This window comes from Colossoma macropomum, unplaced genomic scaffold (genome assembly GCF_904425465.1).
Source record: "Colossoma macropomum unplaced genomic scaffold, Colossoma_macropomum, whole genome shotgun sequence".
NCBI classification, from domain to species: Eukaryota; Metazoa; Chordata; class Actinopteri; order Characiformes; family Serrasalmidae; genus Colossoma; species Colossoma macropomum.
In genome coordinates, this window is record NW_023494785.1 from 43,170,577 (window position 1) to 43,186,384 (window position 15,808).

Sequence of the window (15,808 nt, forward strand, 5' to 3'; positions counted from 1 at the left end):
CTCAGTTTTATCCCAGATATAGCCGATTAATCAAGATATCGTCGCTGTCCAAAGAAAACCATGTTCCTCCAGTTTTGAAGATTTTTATTTTTCTACATCATTTCAACACACCAACTGTCCTTCACTTTGTGTGAGAATTTCATGATGAATGGACCAATAGAAATGCTCTAAAATCACTTAAAATAAAACCTCTTTACATTGACTTACATTGCGAGGTACTAGTGTTTTTGCCTTCTCCTGTAAAGTTACTATTTTTGAGATACTTGTTTTTCTTTGGACAGCGACGATATGTTTTCTTCTTTAGTGTTACTCTGGAGCTACAAAGCTAATGTAGCTGACAAGTAATGGAATCTTAATAGTAGCTTGAAAGAGAAAGTTTGTGAATGAACTTTGAATGAAAGTTGGCTTTATAAAGCAGCTAATAATGGTTTCAGGACACTGATCACTGTTTTTGATAGCTTGACTGGATCTATACAGTAATTCCCTGTAGTTTCTGTGGCGTTGTTAAGAGGTTGCTATGGTATTCCAGCTTGTTGTTAGGGCATTGCTTGGTGGTTGTAAGGTGACTGCTAAGGTTTTTCTAGGCGTTGTGCTATCCCAGGTGGTTGCTAAGGTGTTGCTAGGCCTTTGCTGTGCTATTCCAGGTGGTTGCTAAGGTGTTGCTAGGCCACTCCTGTCCTATCCCAGGTGGTTGCTAAGGTGTTGCTAGGCCTTCACTGTACTATCCTAGGTGGTTGCTGAGGTGTTGCTAGGCCACTGCCCAGGTGGTTGCTAAGGTGTTGCTAGGCCTTTGCTGTTCTATCCCAGGTGGTTACTAATGTGTTGTTAGGCCTTTGCTGTGCTATCCCAGGTGGTTATACAGTGTTGGTAGGCTGTTGCTATGGTATCACAAGTTGTTGCTAAAGTGTTGCTAGGCCTTTGCTGTGGTATCCCAGGTGGTTATACAGTGTTGGTAGGCTGTTGCTATGGTATCACAAGTTGTTGCTAAAGTGTTGCTAGGCCTTTGCTGTGGTATCCCAGGTGTTTGCTAAGGTGTTGCTAGGCCTTTGCTGTGCTATCCCAGGTGGTTGCTAAGGTGTTGCTAGGCCTTTGCTGTGCTATCCCAGGTGGTTACTAAGGTGTTGGTAGGCTGTTGCTATGGTATCCCGGGTGGTTACTAAAGTGTTGGTAGGCTGCTGCTATGGTATCCCAGGTTGTTACTAAGGTGTTGGTAGGCTGCTGCTATGGTATCCCAGGTGGTTGCTAATGTGTTAATTGGGCGTTGTTATGGTGTCCAAAGAGGTTGCTTAAGTGCTTAATTGTAGCATAATTGTATGATGGTGACATAAGAGGAGCATCCAAAATATTTGGCTACAGAGTAAATACTGACTGTGGTAGAACAAGAAGTAGCGGTATGAGCATTATGTATTATTTAAGAGGGATCATGTTAAGCATTCTCCCATTCATTCCTATGGAAAAAAACTGTTTGAACGATCACTGTTCTTACACTGTAAGTCGAATAGGTTACGAAAACAAAAGCAACCTATTCTGGTATTGGCTCTACCAGTTTTGTGGTTCTACCTATAGGAAGAGTAGCACTGCAAATGTTTTGACTGTAAAATGATAATGACAAGACAACAAAGAACAGTAAGTTTTTCAAGCAACCTATTTGTGTATAGGCAAATGTTTTTGGACACTCCTTTTATGTCACCATCAACTGCTGTTTCATTTTACTCCTTGACCTTAACTTAGTTGATGTACTAAGCCGTCTTGTATAGAACATTCTTGTGTAGAGCAGAGTCATTCTATGGAAACGTCCATTTCTCGTTTACAGATACCTTTGAAAAACATGTTAGGGTTACAATTTATTTATGTTTTAAAATAAAACAGTAAGTTATTTTAACAATTACACTTTCTTGAACATCAATTTCGCAATAATGGTTTTTAAATCAATCATATAATCATATAATTCCAAGCACCACAGAAGAGCTCATCCTCACAGTCATGTGTAAAGGGTGAGGCCATAGATTCAGGTAAAAAACATGTTTTTCTACAATTTTAACTACAATAATCTTTACATGACTATGAAATATATAACTTAAATGACATAAAGAAAACAAATGGCAAATAAATATTATAAAATATATAATGAAAGTTCCCCAGGAGTTGCTGGTGTTACAGCGTCACAAAAAATCTCTTATTTTGAAATAAAAGTCACACTGATGACATCACTTGACTTCCTTTTACCTGTTTTCTGAGGATCTATGAAGAAAAGCACATGGTGAGTCCACTGTGTCTTTCAGTTATCAGAGATTTTCTCATTTAGCTCATGATTTCATATGAAGCTTTTAGCTGAAGTCACTGGGGTGACCGACTTTATTCTGAGGTAATTGTGAAAAAATAGAATATAAATGTATTCAATTCCATATTTTAGTGGATATTCCATGATGGACAACATGTGGTTTGATGTTCTGTAGCAGCCATTTTGCAAAATGCATTTTTCATTGAAAATGTCTCTGGTGTTACCTTTATTATGTGTAACGCCAATGAGGATCAGTAACACCAGTGACTCCTATGGATAGATAAAAAAAGTGGACGCTTCTGTAGAATGACCCAGCAATCTACTTTCAATCAATTGTAATACGATGTCAAGAAAACACTTACAGAATGGCACAATGTAGAACAGTTATATCTCTCTATGTAAAATATGCTGGTACAATATTTAATGAATCGATCAGCTTTGATAAACAGTATTATTGTGCGATACTCACAGGATGAGGAGCCATCGAGCCTGTTTGGCCAAACCCAGCAGAATAAAGAGACATACCACCAGATCCAAAAGCAAAAGCAGCACATATGACAGCCACCTAAACAGAAAACATAAACACAGCGCACTGAATAGGTGCAGAGTTCAATATACTTTCGGTGTTACAGCATAAGAGCACCAAAATCATCTGAGTTAGGCTTTTAAAGGATTGATACCACACTAGATTCCTTACCTGTAGTCCTCATTGACCATGAGTGTGTTGGCAGCCCACCCTGGCGAGAATGGTGCAGGTATGCTGTTGGATGTGAATGTGGGGGTCAGTGTTGGCGCTATAGAGGGGGGAGCAGGGGTCAAAACTCCCACCATACTGTCAGTGCCATTGGCCCCTGATGCCCCGGGGCTAACAGAGCTGACCCCTCGGCCCAGAGAGAGGGAGGAGAGAAGGGAAATCACGCGCTCAGACAGACGCCTGCAGGACCGCGTGGACACCAGAGCTGGCTTATTCCCTCCAAACACGTCCTCCAGAGAGGTCAGGGGTCCAGAGACTGACCGCTGCAGCACGGCCACAGAGTCCCAAACCTGTGGGGGTGGTGAATAGATAAAATAGCTAAAAAGTGAGTTGACAGTATTTTGGTCTCATGGGACTACTGATTTTTAACAAAGTGATAGAACATTTGATTGGGAATAAAATCAAAATTACGACGCAATCAAAGAACTAATATGGATACTGTTAGATGTTAATCCGAGGTATAACTACAGAACATCTCATCTCTTTAAAACATTAAACTATGTGCCATTTCCTTATTATACTCAAATTAGTTGAAAACTAAATTTAGTTGAAACTTGGTTTAGCTGAACTAAAACTGAAAAACTAAAAACTTAGTTTAGTTGAAAACTAAATTTGGATATGAATGAGTTAATATGCTCTTTAATCCTCTCCAAATTGTGTTTTAGGACAAAAAGAGAAGTCAGAAAAACCCCTAAAAGAAACAATCCCATCCCAGTCCTGTCAGTGCTTATGCAAAATCCTAGCAAAAATACTGTTCCGTGTAGTAAGTGCTTGGACCCCTAAAAGTAGCGGCAAGCGGCAATCTCAGGGGTCCAAGCACCAGCAACTAGGCCAAATCAATGCTGCCATTGTCTCACAGAGATGCACATAAGTCCAAGTTACAAACTGACCACATAATTCTTGTATCCATTAATTTCAAATAAATTCCTGTGCAGCCAACATGCATTTTTTTGGCTTTTGGAACCATGGTGGGTTCCATCAGGAGGTCACTGTCAGACTATGTGAATGTGTGTGTGTGTGTGTGTGTGTGTGCAGAAGTGTATGTGTGTCTGTTTTCTCACCAGCAGATCGATGGAAGCCAGTGTGTAATTGGCAGTGAGCAGAGACGAGGTCAACTGATACATCCCATCATTCGCCTCGCTGTTGCCATAGAAACCAACGCCTATGGCAACACTGCGAGAGTGCGGAAACACGAAGAAAGGAATAAAGGAGAACGAGAGAGAGAGAGACAGAGAGAAAGAGTTCAAATTAACATGAGAAAAGTAAAAAAAATTCACAATCTTGCTGCAAACTATGTAGAAACAAATCCCCACTTTCTACTGATCCTTACCTAATATGTAAAAAGCGAAAATACATCTTGCTTACTTATTATTACGAACCTCCAAAACTCCAAAACAAGTTGGGACAGTATATGAAATGCACATAAAAACAGAAAGCATTGATTTGTAAATGCACTTTGACTTGTATTCAAATGAAAACAGTACAAACACAATATATTTCATGTTTTACCTGTTAACTTTTGTGTATATATATATCGCTGTTGTCAGGACAAAACCTTGTTTCTCTATTTTTGTCGTTTTTTGTTATTTCTTCTTATAAATTCACTACCATTACAAGTTAAGAATGTTTTTCCTTGTCCCGTAAAGTTACCTTTTTGGAGATGAGGTTTTGTTCCGGCAGCAGCGATCTGTACTTTGTAAGTATACAAAAACGGCACTGCATTAAAAACAGGAATGCTAGTGTGACGGACATCACCATATGGGCTTGGACCTAGTTTGACAAACTGTGTCAATAAACATGACTCGTCTAAAACAGAGTGACCCACAGTGCAAACTTGTGCTGTGGTCTGACAACTCAACAGTTCATATTGTTTTTGGAAATAATGGATGTTGTGTTTTCTATAGGGATGGGTATCAAGAACCGGTGCTGCTATCGGTATTCATGTAACATTAGTTCTTTCTGCATAGCTGGCATTTTCAAATGGTTGGTGCTAGACTGGATCAGCAGGAGATGCGCTCTGCTCCATGTGACGAAAGCATTCGCCTCTGACTACCTTGACCATTTTGAATGCCGAGCATCACTCGATGCTCTCCGACTGGCTGTAATGTGGTAACTGCGTGTAGCTGCATGATAGCTGCGTGTAGAAGGAGAAACACGCAGCTATCACGCGGCTAAATGCAATACATCGCTGTTGTCGGAACAAAACCTCGTATCTCCAAAATGGTAACTTTACAGGAGAAGAAAAAACCTACTTTACTTTTAATGTAAGTCAATGCAACCAGACTTTGATCCAGGTCATTTCGGGTAGTTTCTTTTGGTTCATTCGTCATTAAATTTACACGCAATGTAAAGGACAACAGGTATTTTCAAATTATGTCAAAAACTAAAAAAATATAAAAATTCTAACGATAACCATCCCTAGTGTTCTCTGGGGCAAAAAAGAAATGGACCATCCACATTGTTACCAGTTAGTGGGTAACTGCAAATCTGTGGTGGCACCAATAATACTGAAAGATATATACAAATGCTGCCCTCTAGACAACATCTTTTTCAGAAATAAAGATTGTATTTCTATTCATTTTCTTATTATTATATATTTATCATTTTTCTTATTTTATTATTTGTATTATTATTAAAGTTCTGCCTGCTACTACTTCTACTGACTATATTCAGCTACAAACTGTACTATGCTTTAGTAACATTGTATTGATACAGTCAGGTCAATAAAGCTACCCTGAACTGGATTGAGAGAGAGAGAGTGAGAGTGAGAGGTTATGTTTAATTCAGTTTGCATGTACATACTAAATGACACCTACATTAGCGGATAAAGAGCACCGGGCAGAGCAGTAAAAGCCAAAGTCCAGAAATGGTTTTGTGAAATAATTCATGCTCTAACTGTGGCATCGAAAACCACCAAAATACCAAAAAACGCCCTAACTGTGTTTACACATCTCTCCCATATTCACACAGTCAGATTAGAGCTTCGGGCCAGATGTTAGTCAAATCCCCTCCACCCCGCCAGAAATGGTACAACCCAGTTTCTCTCTGTTTGACCCAGATTACGCCACAGAAGGGGGGGTACGTGTGTGTGCGTGTGTTTGTGTACGGCTGACACAGTTATTCATATTGTGTTACAAGCAGTAAACACATGTCGTTGTGCTTTGTTTGTGCGCATGGACCACAAGACGGTTCCTGCGTCGCAACACCGCGCTTGGCTTTCAGAATAAAGAGGTCAGCATTGAGTTAGAATAATACCTAAACAAAGAGCCGGACAAACGCAACATTGAGTCTAAACGGCCTTTAAGAAAAGCTGAGAACATATATTTAACATACAATTATACAGAAGCCTTAACTAAACATAATATCACATATCTCAGTACTCAGTGTGTCACTATGTGCCTTTATTCCAGCTTCCACTCTTTTCAGGAGACTCACTTTCAGAAAGTTCAGTCTTAGAAGTTGGTTGAACTCATACAAGCAGTTTATCTTATCTAATCTACTCAGAAATCTCCTGAAAAATGAACAACTTGTATTTAAAGGCTGTTTTGACTGAAAATGGAATGAATGAATGGTGGTCAACTTTCGCACAGTAATGTTTAAAATGTGTAAATGACACTTTAAACGATTAAAGTGACAGTATAGGGAAAGTCAAATGCACCCCAAATGTAGTCAGTCAGCCAAGACATGTTTGGTGTCTGAAGTTTGCTTCGTTTGTTTCAGCACTGGCTAACATAGCTAACAAGTAATGGGACCCCACCAAATAGCATGATGCCTCAACTCAAACCGTATGTTGTTCAGTATCTCTGATAGACTTTATTGTGTGCTTTCTGACACTGTAAGACTTACTGTTATGGACAAAAGTATGTTGCATAGCTAAAAAAGTAGCAGCAGTGAGTGATGCCGGTATAACTGGGCCCACTTTTATCAGTAGCCCACCCTAAATCTCTCTTCAAATGCATTTTTAATATTAACATCTCACTAATAAATAAAGTAAAAACAAAAATATGAAAACTTTTAAAACAACCAATCAAAATACCAGTTTTGGTGCTTATTTATTTATTTATTTATTTATTTACTTACTTACTTATTCAATGATGGTCTATGCCGGTCTACGCAGATTTATGCTGGTCAAATGCTGGTCTATGCTGGTTTATGCTGGTCTAGTGATGGTCTAACCTGGTCTATGCTGGTCTGGTTCTGGTTTAGCTAGTCACCCCAGCGTGGTCATGCTGGTTGACCAGCATACCGGCATCAAAACACAAAATATGCTGGTTTTGCTGGAGACCAGCAATTCTAGCAGGGCCACTTTAAGTGTTTCCTGTTCTGACACTGACACTGACACTGTTATGCTGCAAAAAGTGGTATCTGGTCAAGTAAAATTTTCTTATAATATAGTATTTATATCAGATATTTCTAATTTTTAGACTGTCAGATTATTATGAGATAACTGAACTTATTTCTAGATGTTATTTACTATATTGGCAGATAATATTGCTTATTTCAAGCATATTTTTTACAATAGGCCAATTATCTGCCAATATAGTTCAGTAAGTCAAATACAATTTGACTTACTGAAATGTAAAAAGTAGTAAACAAATGTCCAGAAATAAATTAAATAATCTTACAATAAGCTTACTACAGTCTCAACATGAGAAATATTTCACAGAGTTTGTCATAATGCGGCCTAAGCGTTAGCTACTAAGCTAAGCTAAGTAGCTAACGCTATTAGCATTCATGCTAGTGGCCATAGAATGAGTGTTTTTGCTCATATTTTCACTCGGCAGAGAGAAAATTGAAGCTTTCCTTGATTCTGCACGCGATTCTGTGTAGACATGTAGACATTTATGAGTCTGTGTGCGGAACAGTGTTTCATATAAACCAGAAAGGTAAGCTAACTAGCAAGCAACGTAGCTGATTAGCCAAATTACATGCATCAGAATGACCAAAAGACCAAAAAATGACCAAAGAGACCATTATATCATTAATAATGGTTCTTACAAACAGCTTCAGCTGTCTCTCAAGCAGGTGTGAAATAAACAACAACTAGAACCATAACTTGGTTCTTAGTTGTTTTGAATGAGCAGTAAAAACACCCTTATAAACCAGTATAGACCAACATGGCTGGTCCCCACCAAAACCAGCAAAAGAAATGGCCCAAAATGGCTTGGGAACTTGTCTGGTTCCATTGACTTACATTAAAATTAAAGTAGGTTTTTTCCTTCTCCTGTAAAGTTCTAATTTTGGAGATACAAGGTTTTCTTCCGACAACAGCGATATGTTGTGTTTTGATGCTGCTATGCTGGTCAACCAGCATGACCAAGCTGGGGTGACCAGCTAAACCAGAACCAGACCAGCGCTAGACCAGCAAAAACCAGCACAGACCAGCTTAGACTTGCATGAAATGCTTGCAGGTCTGTACTGTTTTTTCAGCAGGGAAATGAATGCTTCTTGATTAAGCCCTGAAATTATATGTGTAGATGGTTCAAGTTCATGATTATATGATAAAAATTATCCACACAGAGTTGTGAAGTATCGACCTGCGAAGCTTTGCTTCTCCAGTCTCTTGGTTAAATGAGTTTTAGGATTAGCACAGAATCCTGTTGTACCAGTGCAGCGCTACCTGCAATGTCCACCTGGTGTTACGCCAGTTGGCTGACCGACTACATTTGTTGTGAGAGGGGAACCGTGTAAATGAGCCTTTTGGCTGAACTATCGCTTTAATAGAGGTACACAATACCATCACTGCCTGTAAACAGAGGCACTGCATCGTACAGCAGCGATAAGTAAGACACATTACCAGCACAGCGTTACCGCGGCCACCGACACCCATGTGACACAGCAGATGCCCCGCCCCTTCTTGCCGCTGTAACCGTGGCCACCGCTGGCGTCGTCATCTTCCTCCTCTTCCTCCGCGTCCCTGCCCGCTTCACCGCGGTGACAGCAGCAGTAGTGGATGAGGAAGGAGAGGACGACGAGGAGGGACAGGACGAGAGCGATGGCCGAAAGACTGGAGAGAACCAGCAGAGTCTGAGAGAGAACAGAGGAGAGAAAGGATGAAGTTAGGAAGGAGAACAAATGAAAGACGAATGTATCATGTATGTTAAAGGGATCCTACTTTTTCACACAGGCTGTTTGTGTTACTGTGCCTTTAAGACTGATGTATGTAAATAAGCTCTGTTCTCATTGGCTGTCCTGTACTGTGTCTCATTCAAAGCAGTCGAAGCTAAAAAACACTCCTAATTTCAGCCTGAATGGGCGGAGCTAAATTCCTTTAGGCTGAATAGGAGGATATATGTAAATATGTTCGAATTTGGTGACATCACAAAAACAGTAATTCATAATGGGCTCCTTTTGCAATTTAGTTTCCATATATGGGCTGTACGTTAGTGAAGTGTGTTTTTTTTTAAAACTTTGTTTACATAATACAATAAATTCTTTAAAAAAAAAATGATATCATGATATCAGTCTTTTAATCATTGTGACTGAGTGTGTTTACATGCACTCAATAATTCAATCGTAATCGGATTTCTGCAATTATCTGATTATTCAAATAGTCATGTAAACAGCACACTCAGATTTCTTAGATCGGAGTAAGGTCTAGAAATCCAACTAAGAAATCTGATAAAGAGGCTGGATTTCAGCTCAGTAATCAGATTTCTCAGTGCATGTAAACTCTTACTCTGATTTCTTTCCTTTCTCTCAGTCTGAGCATGTGCGAAAAACAGACAGCTGTACTGGAAATAAATGAGCAGCGCCGCTGTGAGACGCAGCAAAACACTTTCGGAGCGATGCTGAAACCAAATACATGCTTGACGAAATGAAGGATTTAAATATTCTTCATCTTCTAGATGATGTATGTTCATATTTTCAGGTAAAGTGGTGCGATGTTAGCTGCGGTATGAAGTTTGAGTTTTACGTTTATGTCACGTCTTCTTCTGTGAGTTTATTGGATGGTTGCAAAGCAGAAATCTGATTACTGTCTGACTCATGTAGACCTGGAGTTTTCCCATTATCTGATTACTCAAGTGTATGTAAACGCATTGATCTGATTACTGACAAAATCTGATTTTCTGCAGGTATCGGATTATTAAGTGCATGTAAACACACTCGTAGTTTCCACTTACCTTAGATGTAGTTGATCAGCCCCATACGTTGCAGCTTTAGTTTAGAACTGGAGTGGTGAGGCTAACATTGCTAACAAACAATAGAACTCAATAGTCACCCAAATCGTTTCTCATCAAAAATTTTCTCAACCTGCATCCAGGTCTCCATTAAGGTGACGCAGACTTGTTAACATGGTTTAGGACACAGAATAACTTACTGTGAGCTGTAAATATGAACGGCCACCTTAGACAACAGGGTCTATATTTACAAACAACCTCATTCGGACTGCAGTTCCAGAATCAGTATTTGTGACAATGACCATCATTTTTATAGCCCAAAGTAAGTCATAAACCACACTGACTGGTCTGCACCACCTTAATAAAGAGCTGAGAGAAGTTATGGATGCATTTCTACACAAATGATTTGGGTGACTATTGAGTTCTAGTGTTTGTTAGCAACGTTAGTGCCACTTCTAAACTAAAGAAGCAAAGTCTGGACTCCAAACATGTCTTGTCTGAAAAACTACATCTGGGGTGAGTGGAAAATCTGGTAAATTAGATTTTTCCGATTCCTTTAATACTTCCTACCAAACTATGGATGCCGACAGAGCCGAGTTCAACCTCAGCGATGTATCATATGTAGTGGACGGTGAATGTAGGCCACAATATAGCAAGGCAGGAGAACGCTCCTGTGGAGTTCAGCATTATGTAAATTGGTGCCTGTCTCTGTGATCTCGCTGGCTGCCACAGAACGCTCTCGTCCAATCAGAATGAAGAAGAGGACACAAGTAATTACAACATACTCTCGGCTTCACGCTGTCAAGCGAACGCAGAGGCACGATAAACAATTCACATGTTCATACATCACATATCTGCACTATCATCTGTGTCCATCTGCCTCTCTTTCTCTCTCTACGTCGGTGTCTATCCTCCCATCCCCCATCCATCCATTCCCCCCTCTCTCTTCCACACTCATCCCTCCCGCTCTCTCTCTCGCTTGCTTTCCCCTCTCTTTCTTTCTCTCCACGCCACTGGATCTCTATTAATAATCTGTGACCTACTTAAATACATTCACTGCTTCTCTCTCTCTCTCTCTTTTCTTTCTCTCATTCTTTTTACCCCTTTCTCGCCCCCCCATCTCTTTTACACAGGGTTCCCTCTTTTCTCCACTATCCAGCACTTGTCCAGCTCCCCTTTTACATCCAGCACTGTTTTTCCTTCCCTCTTGCTCTCTCTCTTTCAGAGAGAATACATTCTCTGTATGTTTATTTTCAATAAGTGCAGTTGTGTTTCATTTACAGCCAGTTAATTAATATGCAAAGAATTCACGTGACTGAAAGCTTTACAGTGCATACTGGGTCAAAGGATCATTCATATATATTTCTATAGAAATGTATAAATGCTAAATACTAAATACTGTTTGGACTGTCAAGTCTATAAGAAAGCCCAGATACAAACCACAACTGCAAATAAAGATGCACTGTATGGCCAAAAGTCATAATTGGGTTCAGGGGTTTCAGCCACCCCAACTGCTAACAGGTGTATAAAACCAACTACATAGCCATGCAATCTCCATAGACAATCACCAGCAGTAGAATGAGTCGTACTCAAGAGCTCAGTTTAATCAGAATGATTGTCACGCTTTAAACGTAGCACTGTCACAGGATGCTAAATTTGTCAAGTCAGTTTGTGAAATTTCTGCCCTGCTAGATCTGCCCCAGCCAACTGTAAGTGCTATTTTTGTGAAATGAAGGCATAAAATCACTTATCCTCTGTTGCATCACTCACTAAGGAGTTCCAAACTACCTCAGGAAGCAACGTCAGCACAAGAACTGTGCATTAAATGGGTTTCCATGGCTGAGCAGCTGCACACAAGCCTAGATCACTATGTGCAATGCCAAGTGTCGGCTGGAGTGGTGTAAAGCACGCTGGACTCTGGAGCAGCGGAAACATGTTCTCTGGAGTGATGAATCAGCTTCACTATCTGTCAGTCTGATGGATGAATCTGGCTTTGGTTTATACCAGGAGAACGTTACCTACCTGACTACATAGTGCCAACAGTACAGTTTGGTGGAGGAGGGATAATGGACTGGGGCTGTTTTTCAGGCCCCTCAGTTCCAGTGAAGGGTGATGTTGATGCTACAGCGCAAAGACATTTTACACAGTTATCTGCTTCCAGCTTTGTGTCAGCAGTTTGGGGAAGAGCCTTTCCTGTTCCAGCATGACTGAGCCCCTGTGCACAAAGCAACTCCATAAAGACATGGATTGAGGAGTTGGAAGAACTCTAGTGGTCTGCACAGAGCCCTGACCTTAACCCCACTGCACACCTTTGGGATGAACTAGAACGGAGATTGTGAGCCAGGCCCTCTCGTCCAACATCATTGTCTGACCTCGCAAATGCTCTTCTGACTGAATGGACACAAATTCCCACAGACTCTCTCCAAAATCTTGTAGAAAGCTTCCCAGAAGAGTGGAGGCTGTTAGAGCCACAAAAGGGGGCAACTCCATATTTTCTCATGGTTTTCCAACAAGCTCATACAGGTGTGATGGTCAGGCATCCACATACATATTTAAAAGCCATATTTAAAGTTTTACCTAATCAGCTTTTTTGTAAATGTACTCTCACTCTGAAATTGATGCCTGCAACACATTCCAAAACAGCTGGGACAGGAGCAATAAAAGGATAGCCATGCTGTCTTTGACAGGTGTTGTAATCACGCTTGGGTATTAAAGGAGTATCCAGGAAAGGCAGAGTCCTTTATGAGCATGGATGAGTAGAGGCAGCAAATAATCCAGCAGTTTAAGAACAATGTTCCTCAGTGAGGGATTGCAAGGATTTTTGGTATTTCACCATCTACAGTGCATAACACCATCAAGAGATTCAGGAGGAATCTCTGTCATCTTGCATACTTCTGTGATGGATATCACCACATGAACTCAGGAATACTTTGACAAACCATTGCCAATAAACACCTTTCGTCATAAGACTGTACTATGCACAGCAGAAGTCATATATCATCAACATCCAGAAATGCTGCCAGTCTCAAACTGATCTGGAATGGACTGATTAATAGTGGAAATGTGTATTGTGGTCTGACAAGTCAAACTTTCAGATTTATGTTTATAAAAATAATGAAAACATTGTGTTTTCCTGGCCAGAGAAGAAAAGGACCATCCATATTGTTACCAGTGTACAGTTCAGAATCCAGAGTCTGGGGCTGTATTAGTGGGTAACTTGCACATCTGTGAAGGCACCATTAACCCTGAAAGATGTAAACCCATGTTGGAGTAACATATCGCTGTTGTCTGAAGAAAACCAAAATGATAACTTTACAGGAGAAGAAAAAAACATACTTCACTTTTAACGCAAGTCAAAGGAACCAGACATTTTTCCAAGTCATTTCAGGTCATTTCTTTTGGTCCATTCATCATGAAATTGACACACAATGTAAAGGACAACAGGCATTTTCACATTATGTCAAAAACTGAAAAACAACAAAAATGAAGATACAAGGTTTTCTTCCAACAGCAGCGATATGCTGCCTTCTAGACAGCATCTTCTTCAGGGACATCCATGATTATTTCAACACCAAAAAACATTCTGCATGTGCACCAACAGCATGGCTGCGTAATCATATCTAAATTATTTCTTTTTGTTAGATTACATGAATACCGTGATACCTCAAAACACCCACAGATGCTCATCTGGAGCTGTGACTGGTCAGAATTATCACCACACACAACAAAATACACTGTGATTGGTCAGGATACCTTCTGCGATATCGGTAGTGCAAAGACCAATAGCACAATAACAATTAACAAACAGGCAAAACCCATAATGCCACTGGAAAGCGTCTCTCCCTATCTGGTGATGGGGAACTAAAATTAGTCTGTTTTTTTGTAAATCCCATAATGCACTGCAGATTTAATTGTCACGCTCTTCCGCATCACTGCGTCTCAATCCAGATCAGCAGCCAGTGCTCCACATCCCTCTCAAACTCAGCCTCAGAAGAGGTCACTGACTCTGAAAGTGGGTGTGAGCGGAGAGAAATCGTGAGATGGATAAGCTGTGATACTTGAGGAACAACTACTCCAAAGTTTTGGGTCGTGAACTTCGCATCAGATGACCAAGACCACAAAGAGAGGCAGTGCAAACGCAGCGTTGTAAATGTAAAGGCTCAGAGAATGACAATATTCTCTTTCCTCATTTCAGTGCTTCACATTAGACAAGTGTTACATTAGCCACTTGTGTACATTAGCAGAGAACTTGTAGAGAGGAGAATTTCCACTCTGCAATGTCTTCTGGGTTTCTCAAACGCTAGAGGGCGCTCCCGAGCGAGTCCAAAATGAATGGGTTGATATGGATCATCATAGTTTATAAATACAATCCTAGTTTATGAATGCTTAAACATTTTTAATGTAAAAGAATGTAATCATTACCTGAACACAGAGCAGCATAAAACATTTTAACACTGCTGTTATATTTTAAGAGCTTTTAAACTCGAGTTACAGGAGTTTAAAACTGCGCCTCATGTGTGTCGATGACATCAGTGAGCGCGAACAGCCAATGAGCTGCTCCGCTCGCCAATCAATCATCAAGCTCTAGCAGTAAAGCCTGCCTTCTGCTGCCCAAAACCCGTTTGCTGTAGACAAATGGAAACATACAGGTGAGTTTTCTTTGTTTTTTTAGTAAAACTCATCCTTCTACTTTCTAAAATTAAAGAAACGTTCTGGGCGAGTGATTAGAAACTATATTAACTTTTCATTTTTAGCCGTTGAGCTCCATTCACTCCCATTCATTGAGGACTCACTCGCGGGCGCCCTCTGCTGTTTAGCAGTCCTGTTTTTGATATAACGGGGGAAATAGGAAGTGGCCAGGCTCCTCATAAACCGGCCACTTGTCTAATACATTAGCCACTCATCCACCACATAAGGCACTAGTCTAATACGCTACTCGCACATTTATTATGCTAGTCATTCATCTATGCAAGCCACTCGTCTATGCTAGCCACAAACTAATAAAAAAAAAAGAAAAAAGGTAAAAATTTAATTGTAATGCACAAAATATTCTCCCCAATTTTGTCATATCCGATTCCACCCATTGGTCAGAACAACCCGAATCACATGATACCACCAGCGCTAGAAGGGTGAAGGCAAACAAAAGCTTCCTCCGAGTTTTGTGAAGCGCCACTGCACCTCTTTAAACAGCTCAATGCGCTTGGACCGCCAGTTCTGTTACATGAGCTAACAAACCCTGTGCTGGCTTGCATGGCGCTGAGTGATTAGGTGAGTAGGAGGGCCATTCTACACACCCAGAGAGGGAGTGAGGCCAGTGGCGCTCTCTTGGCCTCCTGGAGATGGACGGCTGTAGCATCACTGGGATTGAATCTCCTGAAGACATTTGCCCCATAAAACTATCTGCACCAACTATCTATTCATTAGGGGTACCATACAATATCATATTGTGTTGTTCGAGATTTTGATTCAAAACTTCTGCAGCATCAAACAATACATCTAAACAAAGTACTCCTTATAAAATAATGCTCATTGTACGTCAGGTGTAATAAATGTTTAACCAAGAATGCCCATAATGAGATCATAATGCAGATCATCTCTCTTCAGAAAAAAGTTCGAAAAACAACACCGGAAGAAAATCATGCTCTTCCTAAG

At 40.4% G+C, this 15,808-nt stretch overlaps 1 protein-coding gene across 1 annotated transcript in view; it reads right to left on the reverse strand.

Moving 5' to 3' along the window:
- ttyh1 (tweety family member 1) overlaps positions 1-15,808 on the reverse strand; it is a 51,690-nt gene that overhangs the window by 19,909 nt on the left and 15,973 nt on the right. The window contains exons 3-6 of the mRNA XM_036595832.1: positions 8,833-9,062; positions 4,097-4,208; positions 2,979-3,325; positions 2,751-2,846 (exon numbers count right to left, since the gene is read on the reverse strand). Of these exons, the coding sequence (XP_036451725.1) occupies positions 2,751-2,846; positions 2,979-3,325; positions 4,097-4,208; positions 8,833-9,062 (785 nt within the window). The remainder of the gene's footprint in view (positions 1-2,750; positions 2,847-2,978; positions 3,326-4,096; positions 4,209-8,832; positions 9,063-15,808) is intronic.